This window comes from Aquarana catesbeiana, linkage group LG08 (genome assembly GCF_042186555.1).
Source record: "Aquarana catesbeiana isolate 2022-GZ linkage group LG08, ASM4218655v1, whole genome shotgun sequence".
Taxonomy (NCBI): domain Eukaryota; kingdom Metazoa; phylum Chordata; class Amphibia; order Anura; family Ranidae; genus Aquarana; species Aquarana catesbeiana.
Window position 1 is genome coordinate 256,515,539 of NC_133331.1, and position 24,862 is coordinate 256,540,400.

Consider the following 24,862-nt stretch of genomic DNA (forward strand, 5'->3'; position numbering starts at 1 on the left):
ACTCAGAAACATGACCTGTAGGACACAGACTTGTGGGCACCGAGCTTCACATAGTAGTATAAACACAATAGCAGGAGCTAATTACAATTAACAATCTCCCCCCTCCTCAGCCTAGTCATCAACAACTATAGTAGGATTAGACTGTTTGTCTCCTAGCCAGTCCTGGAGGCTAATGTGATCAGCTCACTCAATTAACACGTTGAGTTCAGAATCAAACCAAGAATAGTCTCTACATACATCCTGGGAGATATTGTGGACAAATATTACTGTCCCATTTTAAGTAATCCAAGATATATTTTCTCACTGACCCTGTGCCAGGATAGTACAGGGTGACTTAGACATAAGAGGTGTATGGGGAACTGGAACAAGGGCATCCGCTACTTTTCAAGGGATTCTGAGTTCCACGGGTCCTCCCGTCACATCTCTCCCCTTTCAGTAGAAGACTAACACAGGAGGAGACTCCAGACGGGTTGACTCCGAAGTTAGTCAGTAGTTCCAGTCCTCTAATGCCTGTACCCACACAGTACCCCAAATAAATTGTTCCAAACAAAGCATTACTCACCCAGCCAACATCTGCCTCTCACAGAGAACATATCTGCCGCTGGGGAGAGGCCTGGACTGGCCCTTCTCCCTGGAGTCCTTTCTGCCGCTGGAGAGAAGACAGGGTGACTGGGCTCACTCCGTCATGCTGTTGGGGATCTGGGCCAACTGCCCAGCATCCCTGGGTTATACAGATGGAGACTGAAGTCCCATCCACCTTCACAGGAAATCCATCCTCTGTTAGTCGAGGGCAGAGTCCAGCAGTCCTCGGCCCTGTTGCCAGCCCTTCTGCTGGAAACCCCACACCATCTGCTCCGGCTAACTGTTGGGGAGGGACAACACACACCTCCTCTCCCTTTTCCCCCTGTATCTGCTGCTGGGAAGTGATTGCCACCTTCTAACCCTGGGCCTCCGAAACTGCCACAGGTGTGGGGCAGAGGTCTTGGAACCTCTGTCCGGTTTCCAGCACTTCTGCTGGGGGTTTGCTAGGTGGTTCCTCCTCTACAGAAACGTCTATTAAATCCCCAGTCTCTGGAATCGCTAAAAGTGTGGGGCAGAGTTCTTGGACCCTCTGTTCAGTTACCAGATCTTCAGCTGGAGAAGTTTGTTGTAACTCCACAGATACTGCTGTTGGTGCTGGGCAGAGCACAGTGAAGTTTGGCCCTAATACCGGCTCTTCTGCTGGAGGCTCATCAGGTTGTTCTTCCTCAGCAGAAAAGTCTATTAAATCCCCTATCTCTATAACGGGTGTCTGGGGATAGAGGTTCACCATCTCCTGTCCATGGAACCCAGAAGATGTTATCAGTGCTAGACAGAGGTTAGCAGAGCTTTGCCCTGTGGTCAGCACTTCAGGTTTGGGGACGGCAATCTTCAGATTTTCCACTGCCGATTCTCTGGCATGCTGCTGAACGTGTTCTAGCAGTTTCCTGTATGCCCTTTCCAGATGCTGTTCCTTCCTTAGCAAATGGTCCAGATCAGGTTTGACCTCTGAGACCCCTGCAAGACCGAGCATAGCCTCTCTATATTCTCGCAGGTCCTCAAGGTCAGGTTCCCCTTCATCGCCAAACATAAAATGATCTGTAAGGCTCTCCCACAGCAATCCAGTGCCTCCAAAGTCATATCCCTCCAGAGAGCATTCTGTTGTCTCCCCCAAATATCCCTCCTCTGCGTGCCATTGCAGAGCCCGATAATGATTGTCCAGCTCTATCTCCTGCTGGACCAGCCTGTCCAACTCAGTCACCCATTGCTCCTGGGGCCGCTCTCCCAGGAATGCCATCCGCAATGCCCGTTGGTTACTGGCCCGTTGCTCTTGGGTTGGAAAGCACTTGCCCTGTTTTATACCAGCGAGCTGGAGGGCTCCAATCCAGAGCTCCAACCGAATTTGCTGCCTAAGCTCCAGGTATTCATCCTTAGACACAGTCCTGGCGTATGTTGAAAGGATGATCCGCAGCAGCCCCGGGAACTCTGATGCCAGGTCCATATCTCCACTGGGGTGACAGAAGTCTGCTATCCTGATCTTGGATCCAGGTGGAGGTTTAGATTTCCCAGACTGCCAGAAGCTTCCCACTGCTTGCCACCAATGTCACGGAACGTCCCACACTCCGCTTGAGTGCTTCCGTCAAATACCACTTCCTCCCAGTCTGGATACAGATATCAGATATTCCAACCACTCTCAAGCATAAAACAAGGCGAGACTTGCTTCACTGCTAACATGGACTATCTTTATTAGAAACAGAATACAGTCTTATATACAGTAGAAGATGAGGTTCCCCCCTCCTGCTCATATTACTCTAACAATACACCTGTAACCTAATTAACATGAGCTAGTTTACTAAATCATTTACCCAGACCAGATGACTCAGAAACATGACCTGTAGGACACAGACTTGTGGGCACCGAGCTTCACACAGTAGTATAAACACAATAGCAGGAGCTAATTACAATTAACAATACAAACAACAATCTCCCCCCTCCTCAGCCTAGTCATCAACAACTATAGTAGGATTAGACTGTTCGTCTCCTAGCCAGTCCCGGAGGCTAATGTGATCAGCTCACTCAATTAACAGGTTGAGTTCAGAATCAAACCAAGAATAGTCTCTACATACATCCTGGGAGATATTGTGGACAAATATTACTGTCCCATTTTAGGTAGTCCAAGATATATTTTCTCACTCACCCTGTGCCAGGATAGTACAGGGTGACTTAGACATAAGAGGTATATGGGGAGCTGGAACAAGGGCATCCCCTACTTTTCAAGGGATTCTGAGTTCCACGGGCCCTCCCGTCACAAGAGTCTCTTTCCTGTAAGGACCCTTTCCTGAGGATTTTAGAGGGCAGGGTATTTTTTTTCCAAACTGCCCAATCATTTTCACCCTCAAAAATGCCCACTGGGGCTTGTCAGGCATCACCACTAAGCATTAGATTGTCACTTGATGAGATTGGGAGACTGAAAGAGGCTGGAGAGGGATGAAATGATGACTATAGCCTCGTACACACGATGAGAATATCAAACGAATGATCATCAGGTTTTTTTTTTGCATGCTAGTCTCATATCGAAAATGAAGAGGTTACTCAATTTATGAAAATTCTCGCACAGCAGAATACAACTTTGGAAGTGATGTAATGTACCATATTGTATCTATATTGTATTTTCAGGTGAAAATTGTATTGATTAAATGAAAATTGGATGAGCAGGTTTGGGGTGGAGGAACTTGACTGGCCTGTCCTGACCTCAACCCAATAGAACAGCTTTGGGATGAATAAGAGCGGAGTCTGTGAGCCAGGCGTTCTCGTCCAACATCAGTGCCTGACCTAACAAATGCGCTTCTGGAAGAATGGTCAAACATTCCCATAGACACACCCCTAAACCTTGTGCACAGCTTTCCCAGAAAAGTTGAAGCTGTTATAGCTGCAAAGGGTGGGCCAACTCAATATTTAACCCTACGGTCTAAGACTGGGATGTCATTAAAGTTCATGTGTGTATAAAGGCAGGCGTCCCAATACTTTTGGTAGTATAGTGTATATATGTATGGCCAAAACACAGGAGACAGCCCAAACCCTTCCTTCGCAGGAAATGTTACAGCCTTACTTGCAGAGGAGCAGTAACCTGGGGTTCTTCTGAAGAAAGACAATGCTGGGACTTGCAATCTACCCATCAGTTAGCAACTGAATGTTCCACCACACTGCGGGGTTACTGAGCATTCTGGGAATTATTGTTCCTCCATAGATAACAAAGGACACATGGAATCTAAACACTTAATAGCTGGGAACAGACCATGCTGGGGGTTGTAGTCCTTTCATAGTGACCAGTAGAGAATGCTGGGACTTGTAGTCCCTTCGCTTTGGAGAACAAGGCATATAGTCCCTTCACACGTGGGAAAAAGCTCAGTGGGACTTGTAGTCCCTTCACACCTGGGAACAAGGCTTGCTGGGACTTGTGGTCCTTCCACACCTAGGAACAAGGCTGGCTGGGACTTGTAGTCCCCCCACACCCCCCTGGGAACAAGGCTTGCTGGGACTTGTGGTCCTTCCACACCTAGGAACAAGGCTTGCAGGGACTTGTAGTCCCCCCACACCCCCCTGGGAACAAGGCATGGTGGGACTTGCGGTCCCTCCACGCCTGGGAAAAAGGTATTCTGGGACATGTGGTCCCTCCACACCTGGGAAAAAAGCTCAGTGGGACTTGTAGTCCCTCCACACCTGGGAACAAGGTATGCTGGGACATGTAGTCCCCCACACACCTGGGAACAAGGCATGCTGGGACATGTAGTCCCCCACACCTGGGAACAAGGCTTGGTGGGACTTGTAGTCCCCCACACACACCTGGGAACAAGGTATGCTGGGACATGTAGTCCCCCACACACCTGAGAACAAGGCATGCTGGGACATGTAGTCCCCCACACACCTGGGAACAAGGCTTGCTGGGACATGTAGTCCCCCACACACACCTGGGAACAAGGCATGCTGGGACATGTAGTCCCCCACACCTGGGAACAAGGCATGCTGGGACATGTAGTCCCCCACACCTGGGAACAAGGCATGCTGGGACATGTAGTCCCACACACACCTGGGAACAAGGCATGCTGGGACATGTAGTCCCCCACACACACCTGGGAACAAGGCATGCTGGGACATGTAGTCCCACACACACACCTGGGAACAAGGCATGCTGGGACATGTAGTCCCACACACACACCTGGGAACAAGGCTTGCTGGTACTTGTGGTCCTTCCACACCTGGGAACAAGGCTTGTTGGGACTTGTAGTCCCCCACACACCTGGGAACAAGGCATGCTGGGACATGTAGTCCCACACACACACCTGGGAACAAGGCTTGCTGGTACTTGTGGTCCTTCCACACCTGGGAACAAGGCTTGTTGGGACTTGTAGTCCCCCCACACCTGGGTCCACAGCATGTTGGGATTGGTAGTTCCTCCACAGCTGGGAACAAGGCATGTAGTCACTCCAGGTTTGGGAACATCTCATGCTGGGACTGTAGTCCCCTCACAGCTGTGCTCGCAGTCTCCTATGACATGTAGTGTCCAGGAGAACATTCTAAAGCCGCCTCCTCAAGAAGCTGACTTCTTACAACTTCCATGACTTCCCTATGGCTGTCAGCGGCTAATACGTATTCCACGACCCCAGCAGAATGTTATTTAGTAATAAAGTTTCTTCAAACGAATCCAAATTGTGCCCAAACTACAAATCCCGAACTCCATATAAGCGCTGAGCCAGCGCTGCGCATGCGCACTGTGTCGCCACCTTCACCCGCGGACCAATGACAAGCTAGAAAGAAGCAGACGTGGGCGTGGTTTTAATCACGCTGTGTGTGGACGGAGCTATCGGGCACGCGCAAGCTGGCAGGTACCAGGCTACGCATGCGCATTCCTGCCCGGTCATCCTCGCCAGGGGGTGCGTACGCCGGAGTGACGTCAAAGCGCTAACCCGGAGAGGGAGCTCCGCGCCTGCGCAGTGCCGCACAGTGGAGAGCGGACTGGCTGACGGACGGATGCCGGGAGGGCCGGAGCCGCAGGTCCGCCCGAACCGGGCACCAGGGGCCGAGGGGGCGGCCGGGGAAGAAGAGGTTGTGACGGGGGGTTCCTCCCGTAGGAGGAAGGCAGAGTGTCCGCGGAGGAGGAGAAGCCGCCGGGAAATGCCTGGGGAGGAGGAGGAGCTAGGCCTTGGGGGAAGGCCCAGGTGAATGACGTCACGAAATGGGGGCGGGGTCGGGAGGGGGGCGCTTAAGCTATGGTGGGCTGAGAGGAGGGTGGGCGTGACATTACTAACTGGGAAGGGGGGGGGAGAGCGGAGAAAAAGTTGGAGTGGGCGTGGCAGTAAGTTTATTTACATAGTGGGCGGAGTCAAATTACTAATTAGCAAGTGGGAGTGGCTATGTCTGTCAGTGTCAGCGGTGTCTTACTGCTTAGTAGATGAGGTGTGGCCTTCTTCCCATCTTGGGCCTGTGATAATAGAGGGCACCTTGTTCCTGTGACTACCTCTTATTTATGTGTGAACACCAGACATTGTCTGACCTGAGAGAAATACCTGGACTGACATTGCTGACCCATCCTTCTGAAAATGCTCCTTATCTGGCTGATGTTCCCAAAGCAACATGGACCCAAAACAAGAGATGGCAGAGACCCTAATCTACTTCTATGTCAGTGCCTAGTAGTGAATCCACGGATGGTGCCACTGCCCGGGCTCCTCGTGGATCCAATACTTTCACCCCTGATGGATCCAACACCCACACCCACGATACTTCCATCGCCTATGCCTCTGATGGATCTATCACCCCTCACCTCTGATGGATCTATCACCCCTCACCTCTAAAGGATCTATCACCCCTCACCTCTGATGGATCTATCACCCCTCACCTCTGATGGATCTATCACCCCTCACCTCTGATGGATCCACCTTCTGTACCTCTAAAGGATCAACCACCCACTGCCCCTGGTGGATCCACCCCTTGTGTCTCTGATTGATCTAACACCCGCACCCATGATGGCTCCAACACCTATGCCTCTGATGGATCCATCGCTTGTGCCCCTGATGGAGCCACCACCCACACCCCTGATGGATTCACTGCTTGTGTCTCTAATGGATCCATAACCCTCGCCAATGATGGTTCTATCGCCATGCCCCTAAAGGATCCACCACTTATGTCTCTGATGGATCCACCATCCTGTGTGCCTGATGGATCCAACGCTCCTGATGGATTCACCTCCTGTACCCCTAATGGATCACCACTTTTGTCTCTGATGGATCAAACACCTGTGCCCATGATGGTTTCACCGCCTATGCCTCTGATTGTTCCACTGCCCATGCCTCTGATGGTTCCCACCGCCCATGCCTCTGATGGTTCCCACCGCCCATGCCTCTGATGGTTCCCACCGCCCATGCTTCTGATGGTTCCCACCGCCCATGCCTCTGATGGTTCCCACCGCCCATGCCTCTGGTGGTTCCCACCGCCCATGCCTCTGGTGGTTCCCACCGCCCATGCCTCTGGTGGTTCCCACCGCCCATGCCTCTGGTGGTTCCCACCGCCCATGCCTCTGGTGGTTCCCACCGCCCATGCCTCTGGTGGTTCCCACCGCCCATGCCTCTGGTGGTTCCCACCGCCCATGCCTCTGATGGTTCCCACCGCCCATGCCTCTGAAGGTTCCCACCGCCCATGCCTCTGAAGGTTCCCACCGCCCATGCCTCTGATGGTTCCCACCGCCCATGCCTCTGATGGTTCCCACCGCCCATGCCTCTGATGGTTCCCACCGCCCATGCCTCTGATGGTTCCCACCGCCCATGCCTCTGATGGTTCCCACCGCCCATGCCTCTGATGGTTCCCACCGCCCATGCCTCTGATGGTTCCCACCGCCCATGCCTCTGATGGTTCCCACCGCCCATGCCTCTGATGGTTCCCACCGCCCATGCCTCTGATGGTTCCCACCGCCCATGCCTCTGATGGTTCCCACCGCCCATGCCTCTGATGGTTCCCACCGCCCATGCCTCTGATGGTTCCCACCGCCCATGCCTCTGATGGTTCCCATCGCCCATGCCTCTGATGGTTCCCATCGCCCATGCCTCTGATGGTTCCCATCGCCCATGCCTCTGATGGTTCCCATCGCCCATGCCTCTGATGGTTCCCATCGCCCATGCCTCTGATGGTTCCCATCGCCCATGCCTCTGATGGTTCCCACCAGCCATGCCTTTGATGGTTCCACTGCCCATGCCTCTGATGGTTCCACTGCCCATGCCTCTGATGGTTCCCACTGCTGATGCCTCTGATGATTCCCACCGCCCATGCCTCTGATGGTTCCCACCGCCCATGCTTCTAAAGGATTCATTGCCAGCACATCTGATGGATCTACCACCTGCGCCTCTGAGCATTTCAGGCATGTTGGCTGTCCACCGCCCCTGCTGTGCATTGTGGTTCCATCTGTTGGCCGCTGCGTCATCACTGCGTTGCTGCAGAACTGTATTGACTTAGCAGCTGGTGGGTGGAATCACACCATTACAACCGGATACTCATGCATCTGATGCTGTAGCAACTATAGCTGGTGTAGCTCAGCAAAAGGTCAGAGATTGAAGTCACTTCCCGATGAACAATTAAGTATTATTACTCCTCTTTGACATGGGGACTGTTGGCCTTCCCACTGGTTGCTACTGTGTCCTGTAGTGACATAGCGCTTGCTGGAAGAATCACACTGTGAAGTATTTGATACTAACAGTGTTCTGCCTGAGAAGAGGTAGATATTAGGGCTCATGCACACAGGTCTAAAATATGCTGCGGTAAAGTGGTAGCAAACTCTCATGCTTAAATTGTACCTATGGGTAATTTTATAATATAATTTACCTGTAGTTACTGTGATATATCTCCTAAACTTACGCCATTTAAGAGATATTCACATCGGCACTAACTGATGATGTCACTGCGCATGCTCAGTGACATTCTGTATTCAGGACACACTGAGTATGCCGTGATTGCAGAGCACCATACCGCAATGATGATTCCCATTCACATGCCTGGGAATGACATCATCAGGGCCGGCAATTCAAATGGCAAAAGAGTGCAAATCCGGAAGGAAAACCAGGCAAGGATGGAATTGTCAGCAGCGGTGACAGCACAGCTCTGAAGGGCTCCGATTTGAAGGTTTGCCTGGAAACTAGCACATAATGGCATACCACTGCAGGGGCTCATTTTGTTAAAAAAAAAAAAATGCAGTAAAGTTTACTACCGCTGTAAGATCTGTAAAATAGAGCTATATTTTTTTATATGTTCCCAGACACACAGATGTGCACAGCTCTGTAATTTGTGATCAGCTGTGCGGGGAACAAATTCGAAAAATCTGTGTCCATGGTCCTGCATATGCACCATATTTAATGCTTTACACATTTAAAATGTTTGTGCTTCAGCATTTAGCACAAATGTATGGTATTAGTCCTGTATGCCCCCCTGAATGCAAGCAACCATGGACATTAGGAGGTAGAATTGGCCTGCAGCCTAGAAACCAAGGACACTAGGAGGTAGGTGTGGCCTGCATCTTAGCAGCCAAGGACACAATGAGGTAGCAGTGGTCTGCATCCTAGCAACCAAGAACACTAGGAGTTAGGAGTGGCCTGCATTCCTGCAACCAAGGATACTAGGAGATAGGAGTGGTCTGCGTCCTAGAAACCAGGGACACTTGGCGGTATGAGTGGCTTGCATCCTAGTAACCAAGGACACTGGGAGGTAGGAGTGGCCTACATTCTAGCAACCAAGAACACGAGGTAGGAGTGGCCTGCATTCTAGCAACCAAGGATACTAGGGGGGTAGGAGTGGCCTGCATCCTAGAAACCAAGGATACTAGGAGGGAGGTGTAGCCTGCATTCTAGAAACCAGGGACACTAGGCTGTATGAGTTGCTTGCATCTTAGCAACTAAGGACACTAGGAGGTAGGCATGGTCCGCATCCTAGCAACCAAGAACACTTGGAGGTAGGTGTGGCCTGCATCCTAGCAACCAGAGGTACTAGGAGGAAGGAGTGGCCTGCATCCTAGCAACCACGGACCCTAGGAGGTAGGTGTGGCCGGCATCCTAGCAACCAAGAACATTAAGAGGTAGGAGTAACCTGGAATGCTTTGTATGTAACAAAAGTTCAAATGTTACGTGTACAGTGTAAGGACAAGCTGCCAGCAAGATCCTATGTAAAATCATACACCTGTGTGCATGAGTCCCAATCGTAACCCTCTTTGTTTACAGGGTCCCTTTGCCTGGATTATCTTATACAATCTACAGGGTCCCTTTAAGGCAACCAGCAGCTTCCTGAAGGTTGTCTGAACTGCTTAGCTGAAACTTGCACCTGTTAAAGCAATACTAAACCCATCAGTATGATTTCCCACTTGTTAGGACGCCATGCGTTAAACCTTCTGGGTGTGTCATGAAGATGTTTGCTTTATTTGCTTGGTATTGGCAGATTTGACAGGTGCAGTTGGTTGTGTCACATTCCTTTATGCATGACAACAGTTAGGAAATGTATAAGGGAATACAGCCAGAGATTTGGGAATTTCTGAACTGAAAATTTTAGTTTGAAGACTTGGTAAGTGTTTGTACAGTTAGCATAACAGCCAGGCACCTAGCATTTTGAGGCAGAGGTCCACAGTAACTTGTATTTCTCTCAAGACAGGTTCACGTTAAAGGTTCGTTTAAAGCTGTTTTTTCTTTTTCTTTTATAGTTGTGTATAGGATGGTATGGTGCTAGAACCCCTGTGATATTTTTCTGCTATGTCCCTGCTTGGTAGATTCAGCCTTTGTATTTTTCATGGCCATTGTTGCAGGAACTGTAAGTGAGGGCAATTTTGAGTTGTCTCCAGAACCGGAATAGAGGGCTATCTTTCAGTGGTGGACACCAGTTACGGTGGCAGATGTCTAAAGCTAGGTTCACATTTGTGCGTCTGCATTTTGATGCACTTTCATTGACTATGGGGCCAAAAAAGCACAATGTTGCATCAAAATAAGCACCTGCACTTTTTTGTTTTGTCTATGGATATAGTGTGGAAGGGCTGGAACCTCATGTTTTTCTTGTAGGTACCCCCACTGGGGTGATTTGCCCTAAATTCCTAGATTACCCCGATACTTATGTTTCAGTGACCACTGTAGGGTTCCCCTCTTGTTTTCGAGATTAGGTTTCCCTAAAGGGTGTCCCAGGCAGCAGTAAATACCTGACAGGGGTTCTAACCCTTCCCCTGTACATCTAAGGCCCCTTTCACATGGACGTGTTCGTGAACTAGCTCCGCTTTGCTCAGCAGGGATCGCTCCGTCAATTCACGCTAAGCAGGCAGATGACAGGTCTGTCTCTGCATACTGTGCAGGGACCAACGTGTCAGAGCGCCGCTCTCCTCTATGGGGGATCGGATGAAAACGGACCGTAGAGTCCGTTTTCATCCGATCCGCCAGACAGATGGAAAAAATAGGGTTTCCATCCATCACACTTTAGCAGATCGGAGCGGGTAAGATGTCAGCGGACATGTCACCACTGACATCTGTTGCTCCATAGACCTGCATTGAGCGTCCGTTCAGGTCCGCCTAAAAAACTGACAGGGGGACCTGAACGGTCCGCTCATGTAAAAGAGGCCTAGAACTGAAAAACAAAGTTTTGTCTGAAGTTCCTTTTTCAAAGCAGGGTGTTCCCATGAAAAGAGCTCTTAGGCCTGCAGTAGTAATCAATACGTGTTTGCTAAGATGGTTGGTGTCCAAAGTCATGTTTTTGATTTAATACTAAATTTACCTTTGGCCTGTTCATCTTTATCAACAATATGCAGAATTATTATTAGTATTAGGAGAGTTCTGGGCTAAATTAGTGAGCAGAAACAAGTAACACTCACAAGTGGACAGGAACATAGTTGGGACTAATGGCAGAAAAATCTCACTGTTGGAATATCAAGAAAATATAACTGTAACGTTATGGTGAGGTGGGCTGAAAGGAACTAAAAACCCTTCCACTGAATATCAAATCAGATATAGATTTTAAACTTGCTTTTCCCTATATATTTCCAAATTGGCTCCTTAACCCCAATAAACATTTACCTGACCCTAGTCTCAGAACCCCAACAGCTGTTGCCTCACTTTCTGCTAGGTCTGTTAGTGATGGTGAAGGGCTGGATCTGTATGGAATAGGTGAGGCAGGCAATAAGATCACCCTGCCTCTATACATTCAGGTTTGGTCCATCACTGAGACTAACATAAGAAGTAGTGGGTCAACAGACCTGGGACTCTGGGGGTCCAGCTCCAGGACAGAGGGAAGCATTAGGAGGTCTGGTGAACCACGTTTGTAATTGCATCTTCAGGGGGACTAGTTGACCCTAAACTATAACTAAAGATAGAACTTTGTTTTAGATAGATTGGAGAGAAATTTAAACACCTGTCAGGTTTTTTTGTCTTACTGTTCTCTATATGTGAAAAAATGTCCTAAATGTTGAGTTGTCTTCAGAACCGAAATAAAGGGGGAAGTTCTGATGACCTTGATGACAACCAGTGATTCACTTACTTTGAAGAGATTTTTTGTTTTGGCTATGGGATGGGAATTGACGGGAAATTTCAACCTAGTTCTATCCAATAAATGTTTACCTGACCCTTGTCCGAGTCCCAACAGCTGCTGTCTGACTTCTTGATCAGTCTGTTAGTGATGGTGAAGGACTGGATTTTTATAGATTATCTGATCACCCTGCCCCCATACAAGCAGGTTTAGTCTGTCACCGTGACTCATGGATGAAGTAGTGGGTCAACAGTCGCTGGAATTCTGTGGGTCCAGCTCCAGGACAGAGGTAAGCATGGGGGGGGGGGGGGTCGGAGAACCATCTTTGTAATGGCATCCGCAGGGGGGCTAGCTAACCTTTAAAGCATAAGTAAATGCAGAACTGTTTTTTTTTTTAGTTTTAGATAGTGGAGAGGGATTAGAACACCTGTCAAAATGTTAATGTCCTACTGTGCTCTATCTGTCCAGCTTACTGATACCAAGATTGAAAGAAAATCCAAAATTTTGGATTGTCTTTGTGGAATAGGAATAGAGGGGGAAGTTCTTATGACTTTGGTGACATCCAGGAATTCCCTCACTTTTTAAAGGATTTCTTCTCACTTCCTGTTTTGGCTATGAGACAGGAATTGAAGGGAAATCTCCCCGATGTGAGACAAATGTGAGCAAAAAAAAATCCCAAGAAATTTTTTAAGTTTGTAAACAGTAAAAAAAGGGAGGACAGATACAGAATGAGGAAGGTCATCTGGTTACAAAGGATGGGGAGATGGCGAAGGTATTGAATTTATTCTTCTCCTCAGTCTTCATGAGGGAATCGGGGGGGGGGGGGGCTCCAGTAACCAAAACTGCAGTGTTTATCCTCATGACACATCATAGGAAGCACCTCTATGGTTAACAGAGGACAGAATTACAATTATACTTGGGAAACTTTAACATTTAAATCACCAGATGGCTTGCACCCAAGGGTACTTGGGGATCTCAGTCAAGTATTTGCCAGACCATTGTTCCTAATTTTTACTGACTGGAATGGTACGAGCTGATTGGAGAAAAGCCAATGTAGCACCAATATTTAAAAATGGCCCAAAATACATCACTGGGAATTACAGACCAGTTGGCCTAACTATTTAATTTGTTCATAAACGACCTGGTGGATGGTAAACAGTTCAATCTCTGTATTTGGGGATGATACTAAGCAGGGCAATAACTTCTCCGCAGGATGTGGAAACCTTGCAAAAAGATCTTAACAAATTAATGGGGTGGGCAACTACATAGCAAATGAGGTTCAATGTAGAAAAATGTAAAATAATGCATTTGGGTGGAAAAAAATATGAATGCGATCTATACACTGGGGGGAGAACCTCTGGGGGAATCTAGGATGGAAAAGGACCTGGGGGTCCTAGTAGATGATAGGCTCAGCAATGGCATGCAATGCCAAGCTGCTGCTAACAAAGCAAACAGAATATTGGCATGCATTAAAAAGGGGATCAACTCCAGAGATAAAACGATAATTCTCCCACTCTACAAGACTGAGTATGTTGTCCAGTTCTGGGCACCAGTCCTCAGGAAGGATGTACTGGAAATGGAGCGAGTACAAAAAAGGGCAACAAAACTAATAAAGGGTCTGGAGGATATTAATTATGAGGAAAGGTTGCAAGCACTAAACTTATTCTCTCTGGAGAAGAGACGCTTGAGAGGGGATATGATTTCAATTTACAAATACCGTACTGGTGACCCTACAATAGGGATAAAACTTTTTTGCGGAAGGTAGTTTAACAAGACACGTGGCCACTCATTGAAATTAGAGGAAAAGAGGTTTAACCTTAAACTGTGTAGAGGGTTCTTTACTGTAAGACCAGCAAGGATGTGGAATTCCCTTCCACAGGCGGGGGGCATCGATAGTTTCAAGAAACTATTAGATAAGCACCTGAACGACCACAACATACAGGGATATACAATGTAATACTGACATATAATTACACACATTTGTTGGACTTGTGTCTTTTTTTCAACCTCACCTACTGTGTAACCTATGTAAATGGCAGAAAAAAAACCTGATGGGATATACTGAACCCCTCCAAAATGAAAAAATGTATAGTTATTTTTCTGGGGTTTGATTGTTGATACACTATCTTTTTTGCTGTTCTAATGCCCTGTACACACGGTCGGACTTTGTTCGGACATTCCAACAACAAAATCCTAGGATTTTTTCTGACAGATGTTGGCTCAAACTTGTCTTGCATACACACGGTCACACAAAGTTGTTGGAAAATCCGATCGTTCTAAACACGGTGACGTAAAACACGTACGTCGGGACTATAAACGGGGCAGTGGCCAATAGCTTTCATCTCTTTATTTATTCTGAGCATGCGTGGCACTTTGTCCGTCGGATTTGTGTACACATGATCGGAATTTCCGACAACGGATTTTGTTGTCGGAAAATTTTATATCCTGCTCTCAAACTTTGTGTGTCAGAAAATCCGATGGAAAATGTGTGATGGAGCCTACACACGGTCGGAATTTCCGACAACAAGGTCCTATCACACATTTTCCGACGGAAAATCCGACAGTGTGTACGGGGCATAAGACGGGTTTCATTATTCCACACTTCTGGGTGTATGGAATACCTACTTCCGCCATTGGTCACAGTGGTTTCTTCTGCTGGCTCATGTGTCACTATAAAATTTATAAGCTGGTAGAGCTGCATGATTAATCGTTAAGAATCATTATCGCGATTTTTTTTTTCCTTGTTGCAATCTTGACAAAGTATTTCCCGATTCTTTCTATGCAGCGAATTCTCTCTGCTCTGCTTAACTCGACAGCCGTCAAACGAAAGGGAAAAAAAAAACAGGCAGTCTGCCAAGAATCACAATATTCTTTAGCAGTGGAACTTAAGTATAAACATTGTAACAATTTGTTCTTTAGATCAAAGGAATACACTTTGGTGTGTAAGCCTCGGTTCACACCAGAGGCAGCACGACTTGCAGGTCGCCTCACCGAGGCGACCTGCACACGACTGCCAGGGCGACTTGCAAGACGACTTCTGTATAGAAGTCTATGCAAGTCGCCCCCAAAGTAGTACAGGAACCTTTCTTCTAAGTCGGAGCGACTTGCGTCGCTCCGATTAGAACGGTTCCATTGTACAGAAGGGGAGGCGACTTGTCAGGCGGCTAGGTCGCCTGACAAGTCGCCCCCATGTGAACCGAGCCTAAGGCCTCATGTACACTGCTGCTGGTAAACGTTTAGGAGCAGTTGGGCATTTTTTTCAACTGCCCCTGAGCTCTCCTCTGTTATTTTATCAGTACATGTACACAGGGTTATTTATAGTCGTTTCTAGGCAGTTGTGTTTAGAAGCTTTTTTGGAACCCCAAAAAAATGACTTCAGATGCTGTGTTTAGAGGCATTTCAAATGCTAAACACGGTAACTCGCATTTAGCCGCGTTTCTTTTACAGGCGTTTTTAATGTTAGGCTATTTTGAAAAAAAACACATTTTTTTCAAACGCTTCTAGACGCAAACGTGGCTAAACGCGCCTAAACGGCCATTTTTAGACGCCGGTTTCTAGCTGCCAAGTTAAATCATTCAGGAGAGGTTGAACAACGTCCCGTGTACATGAAGCCTAAATGAGAGAAGTTTAACCACTTAAACACTAAACCTTTTTCTGACATTCGTTGGTTTCAAGTTAAAATCTTTTTTTTTTGCTAGAAAATTACTTAGAACCCCCAAACATTATATATATATTTTTAGTAGAGACCCTAGAGAACAAAATTGTAATATTTTATGTCACACTGTATTTGCGCAGCAGTCGTTTTGGGGAAAAAAATAAACTTTAATGAATTAAAAAACAAAAACTAAAACTAAACCAGTAAAGTTAGCCCATTTTTCTTTTTTTTTTTTTTTTGTATAATGTGAAAGATTTTACGCCGCGAGAATCATGATCTTTTTATTCTAAGCAAAAAAATTGTGATTCTCATTTTGGCCAGAATCGTGCAGCTCTACGAGCTGGTCTATTCGTTTACATATGAATAGCCTTTGTATTTTGTAGACACAATATATAGTACAATTGTTGGCAGCGGCATCCGCCATGTTACCAGATGTATTTGTCTATCTGTATTGTTATAAATCCAATAAAAACTATTGGGATTATATATATATATATATATATATATATATATATATATATATATATATATATATATATATATATATATATATATATATATATATATACACATGCATACATACATACATACACACACAAGCTGGTGGAAGGAACAATTGCGTGTGGTGGGAAAAACATGCGGCCAACAGAATATTTTCAGAATTGAAGAGGTTGCATTTCGACTAATGGGCCATACTACCTTTTTTTATTGTTTGCTACGCCGTCACAATTTTCTATGTCAAACTGGTATCAGCTTTTTCTGCAAGGCACTATTAGTCCCTCGGTGTGGTGTGCAACCTTACTCACCAATAGTGGAAGGGGAATGATTAAATATCTGTCTTCAGAGGTTCAAAATTGAGATCTACATAAGCAAGCACCCCAAATTTCAGAGCTTCTGGGCTGCTCAAGATTTCTTAGCCTTCTTTCACACCGGGGCGCTTTGCAGGCGCTACAGCGCTAAAAATAGCGCCTGCAAAGTGCCCTGAAAGAGCCGCTCCTGTCTTTTCAGTGTGAAAGCCCGAGGGGGTGGACTGGAGCGGTGCGCTGGGGAGACGGTAAAAAAAGTCCTGCTAGCGGCATCTTTGGAGCTGTGTGTATACCGCTCCTGCCCATTGAAATGAATGGGCAGCGCGGCTATACCGCCGGCAAAGCACTGCTGCAGCAGCGCTTTGCGGGTGGTTTAAACACTTTCTCAGCTGCTAGTGGGGATTAAAAGCGCCCTGCTAGCGGCCGAATACCTCCGCAAATACCACGGTAAAGTGCCGCTAAAAATAACGGCGCTTCACCGCCGCCCCCGCCCCAGTGTGGAAGGAGCCTTAAGGTGACTAATTTCGAGTCCTGGGAACAGTTTACCAGTTAGAGAGCATATTTAATCTCTATTTCCGCTCATCAATTGTTATAAATGTGCAGCCTCAGTGGTCAGGGATAGCTGTTTGTCCCATTATTTATTTCTATTCACTCCTTCTAAAGGTAGCATTGCTGCTCTGAAAGTCAACTGTAAGTGCTCACAGGGGCTGTCCTACCTCCTGCCTGAACGTAATGTGAATAACAGGTAAGCTCTCTGTAAGCTTCCATAGGATGGGAAGCATTTAGAGAACTATTTAAAAACAAAGGCTCAGCAAAAATTAGAATGCTTTGTCATGACGGTTTCATGAATAGTCTTTCTGCTACAGCAGCTGGCCTGCAAAGTGTTTCGTATTGGCACTGGATTTGGACAGCTGACTTTCAGAGCTAAAGTGCCTCCCTTAGAGGGAAAGAAAACAGATGAATAATAAGACAAATAGCTATACCTGACCAGTAAGAATAAATATGAATTCCAAGAATTCAGCCACTTTGTTAAAAGTGAAGGCACGCTATAAGTTAAGTCCAAAGAGCTGCATGACACCCCCTGGGCTTATATCAATTTTTTTTATATTTGACAGGTTTATTGCTTTAACAGGAATTACAGTTCAGGGCTAGGAGAGAGACACACAGAGCTGCTATGCCTGTCCCTCCCCTCTGCTGCCCATTCACAGAAGCCTTTGTATTCAAAGGCTTCTGTAAATGGGCAGGAGGAGCAGAGGGGCGGATATAGCAGCTGCAGCGACTCTCCTGTTTAAGATGCAGAGCTCAGAAGGATCAGGGTTTGGTCTTCTGGAGGTACTATAAAGCTGTCAAATATAAATAATAGAGCTAAGCCTAGGAGGTGTCATACACCACCTCGTTGGACTTAAAGCGGGATTCCGGACAGCTAAAAAATTTTTTTAAAGTCAGCAGCTACAAACTCTGTAGCTGCTGACTTTAAATAAGTAGACTTACCTGTCCTGGGTGCCCGCGATGTCAGCCGCCCGAGGCTGACCTGGCTCTCGGGTCCCGGCACTGCCATCCTAGGTAAGGGAAACAGGCAGTGGAGCCTTGCGGCTTCACTGCCAGTTTCCTACTGTGCACGCACGCGCGAGCGGCACGGCGATCTGTGAATGGCCCCGTGGTTTTCTGGGGACACACACAGTTCCCAGAAGGCAACGGGGCCGCTCAGCTAGGAGCAGAACACGCAATAGGAACAGGCAGATTAGGAAGACTGCCTAGCAACAAGGGTTTAGGTAAGTTTAACATTTTTTTTTTTCCAAATGTTTTTTTTTTTTTTTTTTTTTTAGGATTTTTGGTGCATTTTTTTTTTCAGGGTGGCCCTCCACTTTAACTCAGTGTGCCTTCATTTTTTACAAAGGAGCCGAATTCCTGGAATTCGGCTTTAAATTATTATAACAATTTAAAGCAAACGTAGTCTTGTAAAGCCTTTTACACTTTGGTTTTCCTTGATGGTAGTCACTAACTAGCACTACATACATAAGTGTCAGATGTGTAAGGTACTCCCTCTTCATTGTGTGACCTAATACTAGGTGCTTTTAGTTGGGGGTATGTTTAGAGTGTGTATGTAAAGGCTTACCTGTTTGTTGGTTTCAGATAGGGAAGGGGAAGGGTTAGGCAATTTGTCAAATTTTACTGCCAAAATTTCACCTCGCCTGTCGCCAGAGAAAGAGGTGAGGGTAAATCATCCAATGAGGACAAATGTTCTAGTGATGCTCCAGAATAGGAAGTGAAGCAAAATCTCTCCAATGGAATACAGAAAAAATACCTTCATGGGGGTTTAACCCTTCACTACTAAAAAACATAGAAGGCTTACTTGAGGCTGGGTTCACACTGTGTGCGGCGCGGCTCGCAGCAGGGGGTCTGGTGCGTCCCCGTTCACCGTTTTTAGGTCCGAATCTTTGGCTGAATTCAGGCCTGAAATGAAGACAAAGATGCACAGGACTTTTCTGCAGTGTGCTCTGCCACCGCCCTGGAGATGTGTAAACCGGCTCCATTGAGAGCCGGTCACACTCTCCCATCATGCGAAGAAACCCGCATCCAATTGACAATAGTGTGAACCTAGCCCAAATCTTGGTGCTCATTGTGTATTTCCTTCAGATCACTGTAGTAATCCTGCATGAAACAACTCCTGTGTTCTGTTTCTGTGCGGAGGTCTCCAGCATCCAACCTGCATCCAATCAGTGATCAGCGCTGATCATTGTGTTCTGGTGAGGGAAGGGGCGGTCCCGCTGACGGAATACAATAGCACGGCGGAGGAGATCACCGCAACTAACATTGCTTATATTGGTATGGCGATCTCTCCGTTTTTCCGTTCCGCCTGCTGGGTTGAAAAAAAAAACTGAGTGTACCTAGCTTAACAATCCAGCCAAAAGTTTGATTAGACATGGAGACTCCTGTGTTTGTCTAGAGCAGGAAGTGGGCTTGTCTGCACTGTGCTTCTAGCATTTAGCAAAGCATTGTGGGATATTAATTAACTCAATTCATTTACCTTTGCAGCTACCTGGAGGAAGAGATCCTGGCTAATAAAGGTAGGTGTGTTTGATCAGCGTTTTAATGTGCAGCTGTGACTCCGGTGGCAATCAATGCACTGTAAAGCAGCGGAAACCCTGCTTGTTTGTTCCCACCTGTTAAAGAATGTACACTTGGCTGAACTACTTAAAGTACCGCTTCACTTAACTGTGCTAAAAATAGGTCTGACAGATCAGTCTCGTATAGCCACCCTCAAGACTTGCACGCTGCTTGATTACATTGCATTTAAAGTTACATGTTGCGCGATGGAACAGCACTTGTATTTTGTTGTGAAGTTTGTGCTAATTACCAGTTTTTTTTAGGTCTATTTCAAGTAGATCTGTAGTCAAGAAAAATTCAATAAAAAAGTGAGCAAAACGGCTAAAATTCTTTCCTTTAACGCCTTTGTGACAAAGCTAAAACAAATCTTAACGTCTGAACACAGTTTTGCAGCTTTGACATGCGTTTATAAAACTGTTTCATCGCAACAAATTATGTATCCAGGTGGATTATACCGTGTTTTTTTTTTTGTTTGTTTTTTTTTTCCAGAACAAATTGCGCTTTCTTTTGGTGGTAAATAGTAATCATTATTATTATTACTTTTTAAGGTACCCATATAGCGCCGTCAATTTATGCAGCGCTCTACATATACATTGTACATTCACATCGGTCCCTACCCTCAAGGAGCTTACAATCTAACGTCCCTAACTCCCATTCATACTAGGGCCAATTTAGACAGAAGCCAATTAACCTACTAGCATGTCTTTGGAGTGTCGGAGGAAACCAAAGTACCTGAAGGAAACCCACACAGGCACAGGGAGAACATGCAAACTCCAGGCAGGTAGTGTCATGGTTGGGATTTGAACCATCGACCCTTATTGCTGCTAGGTGAGAGTACTACCCACTACAGGAGGTCCGCGAGTTACGAACCTCCGACTTGCGAACAACTCCTACTTACGAACGGGAGGTGGCGTGACGTTCTGCGCATGCACGGCCACTTTTTGACGGCAGGCACAGCGGAAAACATCTGAAAACGATGTCTGCGCATGCGCGGCTACTTGACAGAACATCAGAAAACGATGTCTCTGCCGTTCTACGCATGCGCTTCCGACTTATGAACAAATCTGACTTAAGAACAAACAGGCAGTCCCTAACCCGTTCAAAACTCGGGGACTGCCTGTACACCACTGTGCTGCCTAATATCTCCTTATTTGTTTTTATTATCAAATGAAACCTGGCACAAAATAGTAAAAAAAATAAGATAATAAAAAAAAAAAATGTAGCTGTATATTTCTTGCAGTTACCATAAACTACCGCCAAAGGACAAAGGATAAATTCTCCTGCTCCTGACCATCACAGCAATACCACATATGTCTATGTTGTTTGTTCCTACAATAGGGCCCAGAAACAATAATGCACATTTAGCTTTTTTTTTTTTTTTTTTTTATTCTATTTTCTTTTTTTTTTTTATTCATTTTGGATAGAGTAAAGGAGGGTTATAACTCCTGTCAGTTTGTTTTTTTTTTGGCCATCTGTGTCCCATTGTGGAGGTTTCCCTTCACTTCCTGTCCCATAGCCAAACAGGAAGTGAGAGGAAATCCCTGCAAATTAAGGGAATTTCTTAGGGAACCCCAGGTCTTCAGAATTCGTGTCCCCATGAGAAGATTTCCTTTCTATTACTTTTCTGGGGACAACCCAAAATTTGGGATTTTCTTTTATTTCACTTTCAGTGATAATAGTAAACAGGAGAAGAGAGGCTGAATCTCCTGACAGCAATAAAAACTGACAGGTATTCTAATCTCTCTTCACTCTATCCAAAACTAAAAAAAAACAAAATTGCCTTTAGTTATACTTTAAACACACTGACACTGATAATAATATTATTTTTTTTTTTTTTATCGTACCTAAAATACACTGACCTTTGACTCTGACAATGATTTCTGAACCTAACTTTTCCTAGATTGTTAGCTCTAACGAGCAGGGCCTTCATGTTGTAAAGCGCCGCGCAAACTGTTGGCACTGTAATAATCCTGTATAATAATAACCTTGACCCCGACACTGAAATAGATCAAACCCTGATCTACCTATTTTTTATTTTAATTTTTAAAAAAAACTTTTTACACACACTTCTTTCGTTACATTTTTCTCCTCTAGCAAGGAGAAAAAGATAAATGATATTTTTCTCCATTTAAGAGGACAAAAAAAACACAGGGACGTGCAGTACAGTGACTGATCACTGTGCCAATCAGAGGCCAATCAGAGGCTATCACAGTGATCAGGAACAGGGCCTCCTGTTAGTACAGGATCCAGGGCTCTCAGTGAGAGCCCGGTCTCTATGCTGGAAGCAAGCTGTGCAGCATGTTCTCAGCACAAACACAGGTACACATACTGTATATGCAGCCCCACGGATAAAGACCCACTTCCATTATTCTGCATATGTTTACAATTTGCAGGAAGGGGTTAAACAGCTGACTTGTCACTTGTGCAATTCTAGGATTTTTTTTCAAACAGCGGCATCTCTTTCCTTTGACACAATCATGGGTACTGTATGTCATAGTAGTTTGGGGTGTACCCATGACAGCGTGGTTACAAGGGGTGGGGCCTACTGGTTTGGTTGTGGAGCTTTGAGTTGTATAGCGCTTTCAAATTTGTGCACAGTCTGCTAATATTTGTAATGATATACTTTGCAGGTTCTAATGACATAAAACACCCACAGTGAGCCTTGCAGCCAGAGCAAAAGCGATGCAGTGTCCTATTTATTAATGCAAAGTGTAAATCATAAATTCTATTATTGAGGCTTAAATAGTAATTTACAAGTATGATGCCCCTCTGGGACCTGGTGACTGGGCACTCAGTGCTGCACAGTGACAAGGCAGGTGGGTGGCAGATGCATCTCCATACACAAAAGTACCATGGTTTTTAGGGAGGGCTGTGGTGACCTCATTTCTTTGTATTTATTCCTCCATACAAGTCAATAACGCATCACAAACTGAACTAAAGCTGGCTATACACTAGTAGATTTTTAATATGTAATGATGCAGTGCCAGCGAAAATATAATAAAAATGTACAAAAAATAAATAAGCAGCATTCAATGTGCCAAGTGTGAAGTCTCTCTTAACTTAAAGTCCATATATATTCAAATAAAATAGATCTTCCACTATCCAGCAGATCTTTGTAGTGTAAGGAAAACACTGAGTGCCACCACCTTATTCCAAATGCACACTCACCAGATCATGAGCTGTAACGGGTACAGCCAGTGGCGGCTGGTGCTCAATATTTTTTTTTTGGGGGGGGGGGGGCTGCAAACAAACCTGCCCCCCTATCCTGCACTACCGTCCTAAGACTCCCAGCCTCAGGCTCTAATCGTGTGCTTCAAAAAAGAAAACCTCATAAAAATCCCCATGTCCGGCATCCTGCATCTAGATTAGGGGCCGGGTGCATGAATTAGGGGGGGGGTGGCCGGCACTTGGTGCAGTGGACACAACACGTTTCTTGGGCACTTCTTCCCAGGTGTATGCACTTCCACTCTGGAATCACTTCACTTAGGTAATAGCAAAGGGCAACTCCCACTGGAACAGATAGAGCTCGCCAAGGAGCCAACATAAAGCCAGTGATAGTGTAGTAGTTTAAATAAAGTTTTATTGTGGAACAGAACCAGTCATCCAGTTAAAACAATGTGACAGCGAAAAAAACATAAAAAGTCACTAAGAAAGCTGTTGACGACCTAGAATTGTACAGCAGCATGACACCAGCACTGAGGCTGTGTCCCAACTAGTTTAGCCCAAATGGACATTCTTGTACAGAGGCATGATGTCACCACTGAGACTCTGTCCCGACTAGTTTCGTCCAAACTAACATTCTCTCCCTTAAAGGAGTTGTAAAGGCAGAAGGTTTTTTATTTATCTTAATGCATTCTATACATTAAAGAGGAACTGCAGTCTGGTCACATAATTTGTAATAAAAACATCTTTGCCATTCTGAAGCTTCCCTCCAACCACTTTGCATATTATTTTATATATACTGTAATTCTGTACTTGCCAAATATGCTGCAGAAATCTCCCTCCACTGAGTCTGGCTGCATCCATTTTAATTGTGGGCAGCTGAAGCCTGTTCAATACCTGCATTTACACAGAGGCACACCTCCAGCTCTGCAGCTCTCATTGGCCCTCTTATTACTCATCCCCCCTCCCTTCCTGGGAGTGAGAGAGTTGTGTATGATGTCATAAGCCTAGGCTTTTTATCAGACAAGTAACAGGAAGTGGGCCGTATTTACTGGCAGAAAAAAAGTTTTACTATCCAAGGTTAAAACAACAAGGGCAGAAGATTTAATAGATGGAAAGATGAAAAAATGACTGAAGTTCCAGTTTAAGATAAAAAAACCTTCTGTGTGTAGCAGCCATCCCAGCACCCCCCCTAATTGCCTACCTGAGCCCCTTCTCTCTCCAGCAATGTCCACTATCCCCCTCAGCCATCCAGCACACTCCTCCAGATTGGCTGACTGACTTTGATTGACAGCCTTGGGAGCCAATAGCATTGCTGCTCTCTCAGCCAATCAGGGGAGAGAGAGGGGGCGGGGCCAGGTCGGGGCTCTGTGTCTGAATGGATACACGGAGCTCTGACTTGGTTTGGGTGCCCCCTGTAGCAAGTTGCTGGCTGAGGGGCACTCAAAGGAGGGAGGGGCTAGGAGCAGCCAAGAGGGACCCGAGAAGAGGAGGATCTGGGCTGCTCTGTGCAAAACCAACTGCACAGAGGAGGTAAGTATAACATGTTTGTTTTTTAAAAAAAAAACAAAAAAAAAACCGAGCCTTCTTAATCAATTTAAGAATGTTTGTTTGGACGAAACTAGTTGGGACAGAGTCTCAGTGCTGATGTCATTCCGACTGGTTCTGTTCCACAATAAACCTTCTCACGTCTGTGCTATAGCCAAAAGGTGGAAAAAATATATATAAAACACAAAGCGCTGTGATGCTAAATAGCTGATAATTACACATAAAACCAAGTGAGGCTGCTATCAAAAGAGAGTGTTTTCAGAGTCACTTAAAAAGAATAAATAATGATATTTGAAGCGCTTCACAATGTGCATGAAAATGAATATATAAGAATAAATATAAATAGTCAAATAAATCCAGCGGTGAGTAAAAATTCGTGTGCCTTATAATGATAAGGCATATGCAGGTTTTACTATAGCAGTCAGCCGCCTTAGACAGGAGCAGATTCAGTGCAGTACACTGTGTGAAACTGCTGATCTGCACAGAGCTTCCTTGGCTCCTCCCACGCGTTACATCACAGTCACGTGACTTTTTTTTTTTA

The 24,862-nt window shown here is 45.9% G+C and overlaps 1 protein-coding gene across 4 annotated transcripts in view; it reads left to right on the forward strand.

Moving 5' to 3' along the window:
• The first annotated feature begins 5,450 nt into the window (after positions 1-5,450).
• Positions 5,451-24,862, forward strand: part of ZFP91 (ZFP91 zinc finger protein, atypical E3 ubiquitin ligase) — a 112,861-nt gene continuing 93,449 nt past the window's right edge. The window contains exons 1-2 of one of the 4 annotated variants that reach the window (XM_073597055.1): positions 5,451-5,735; positions 19,540-19,571. In XM_073597055.1, the coding sequence (XP_073453156.1) occupies positions 5,548-5,735; positions 19,540-19,571 (220 nt within the window). In that variant the 5' untranslated portion in view covers positions 5,451-5,547. The remainder of the gene's footprint in view (positions 5,736-19,539; positions 19,572-24,862) is intronic. The other 3 variants (XM_073597053.1, XM_073597054.1, XM_073597056.1) reach the window with 3 other exon arrangements.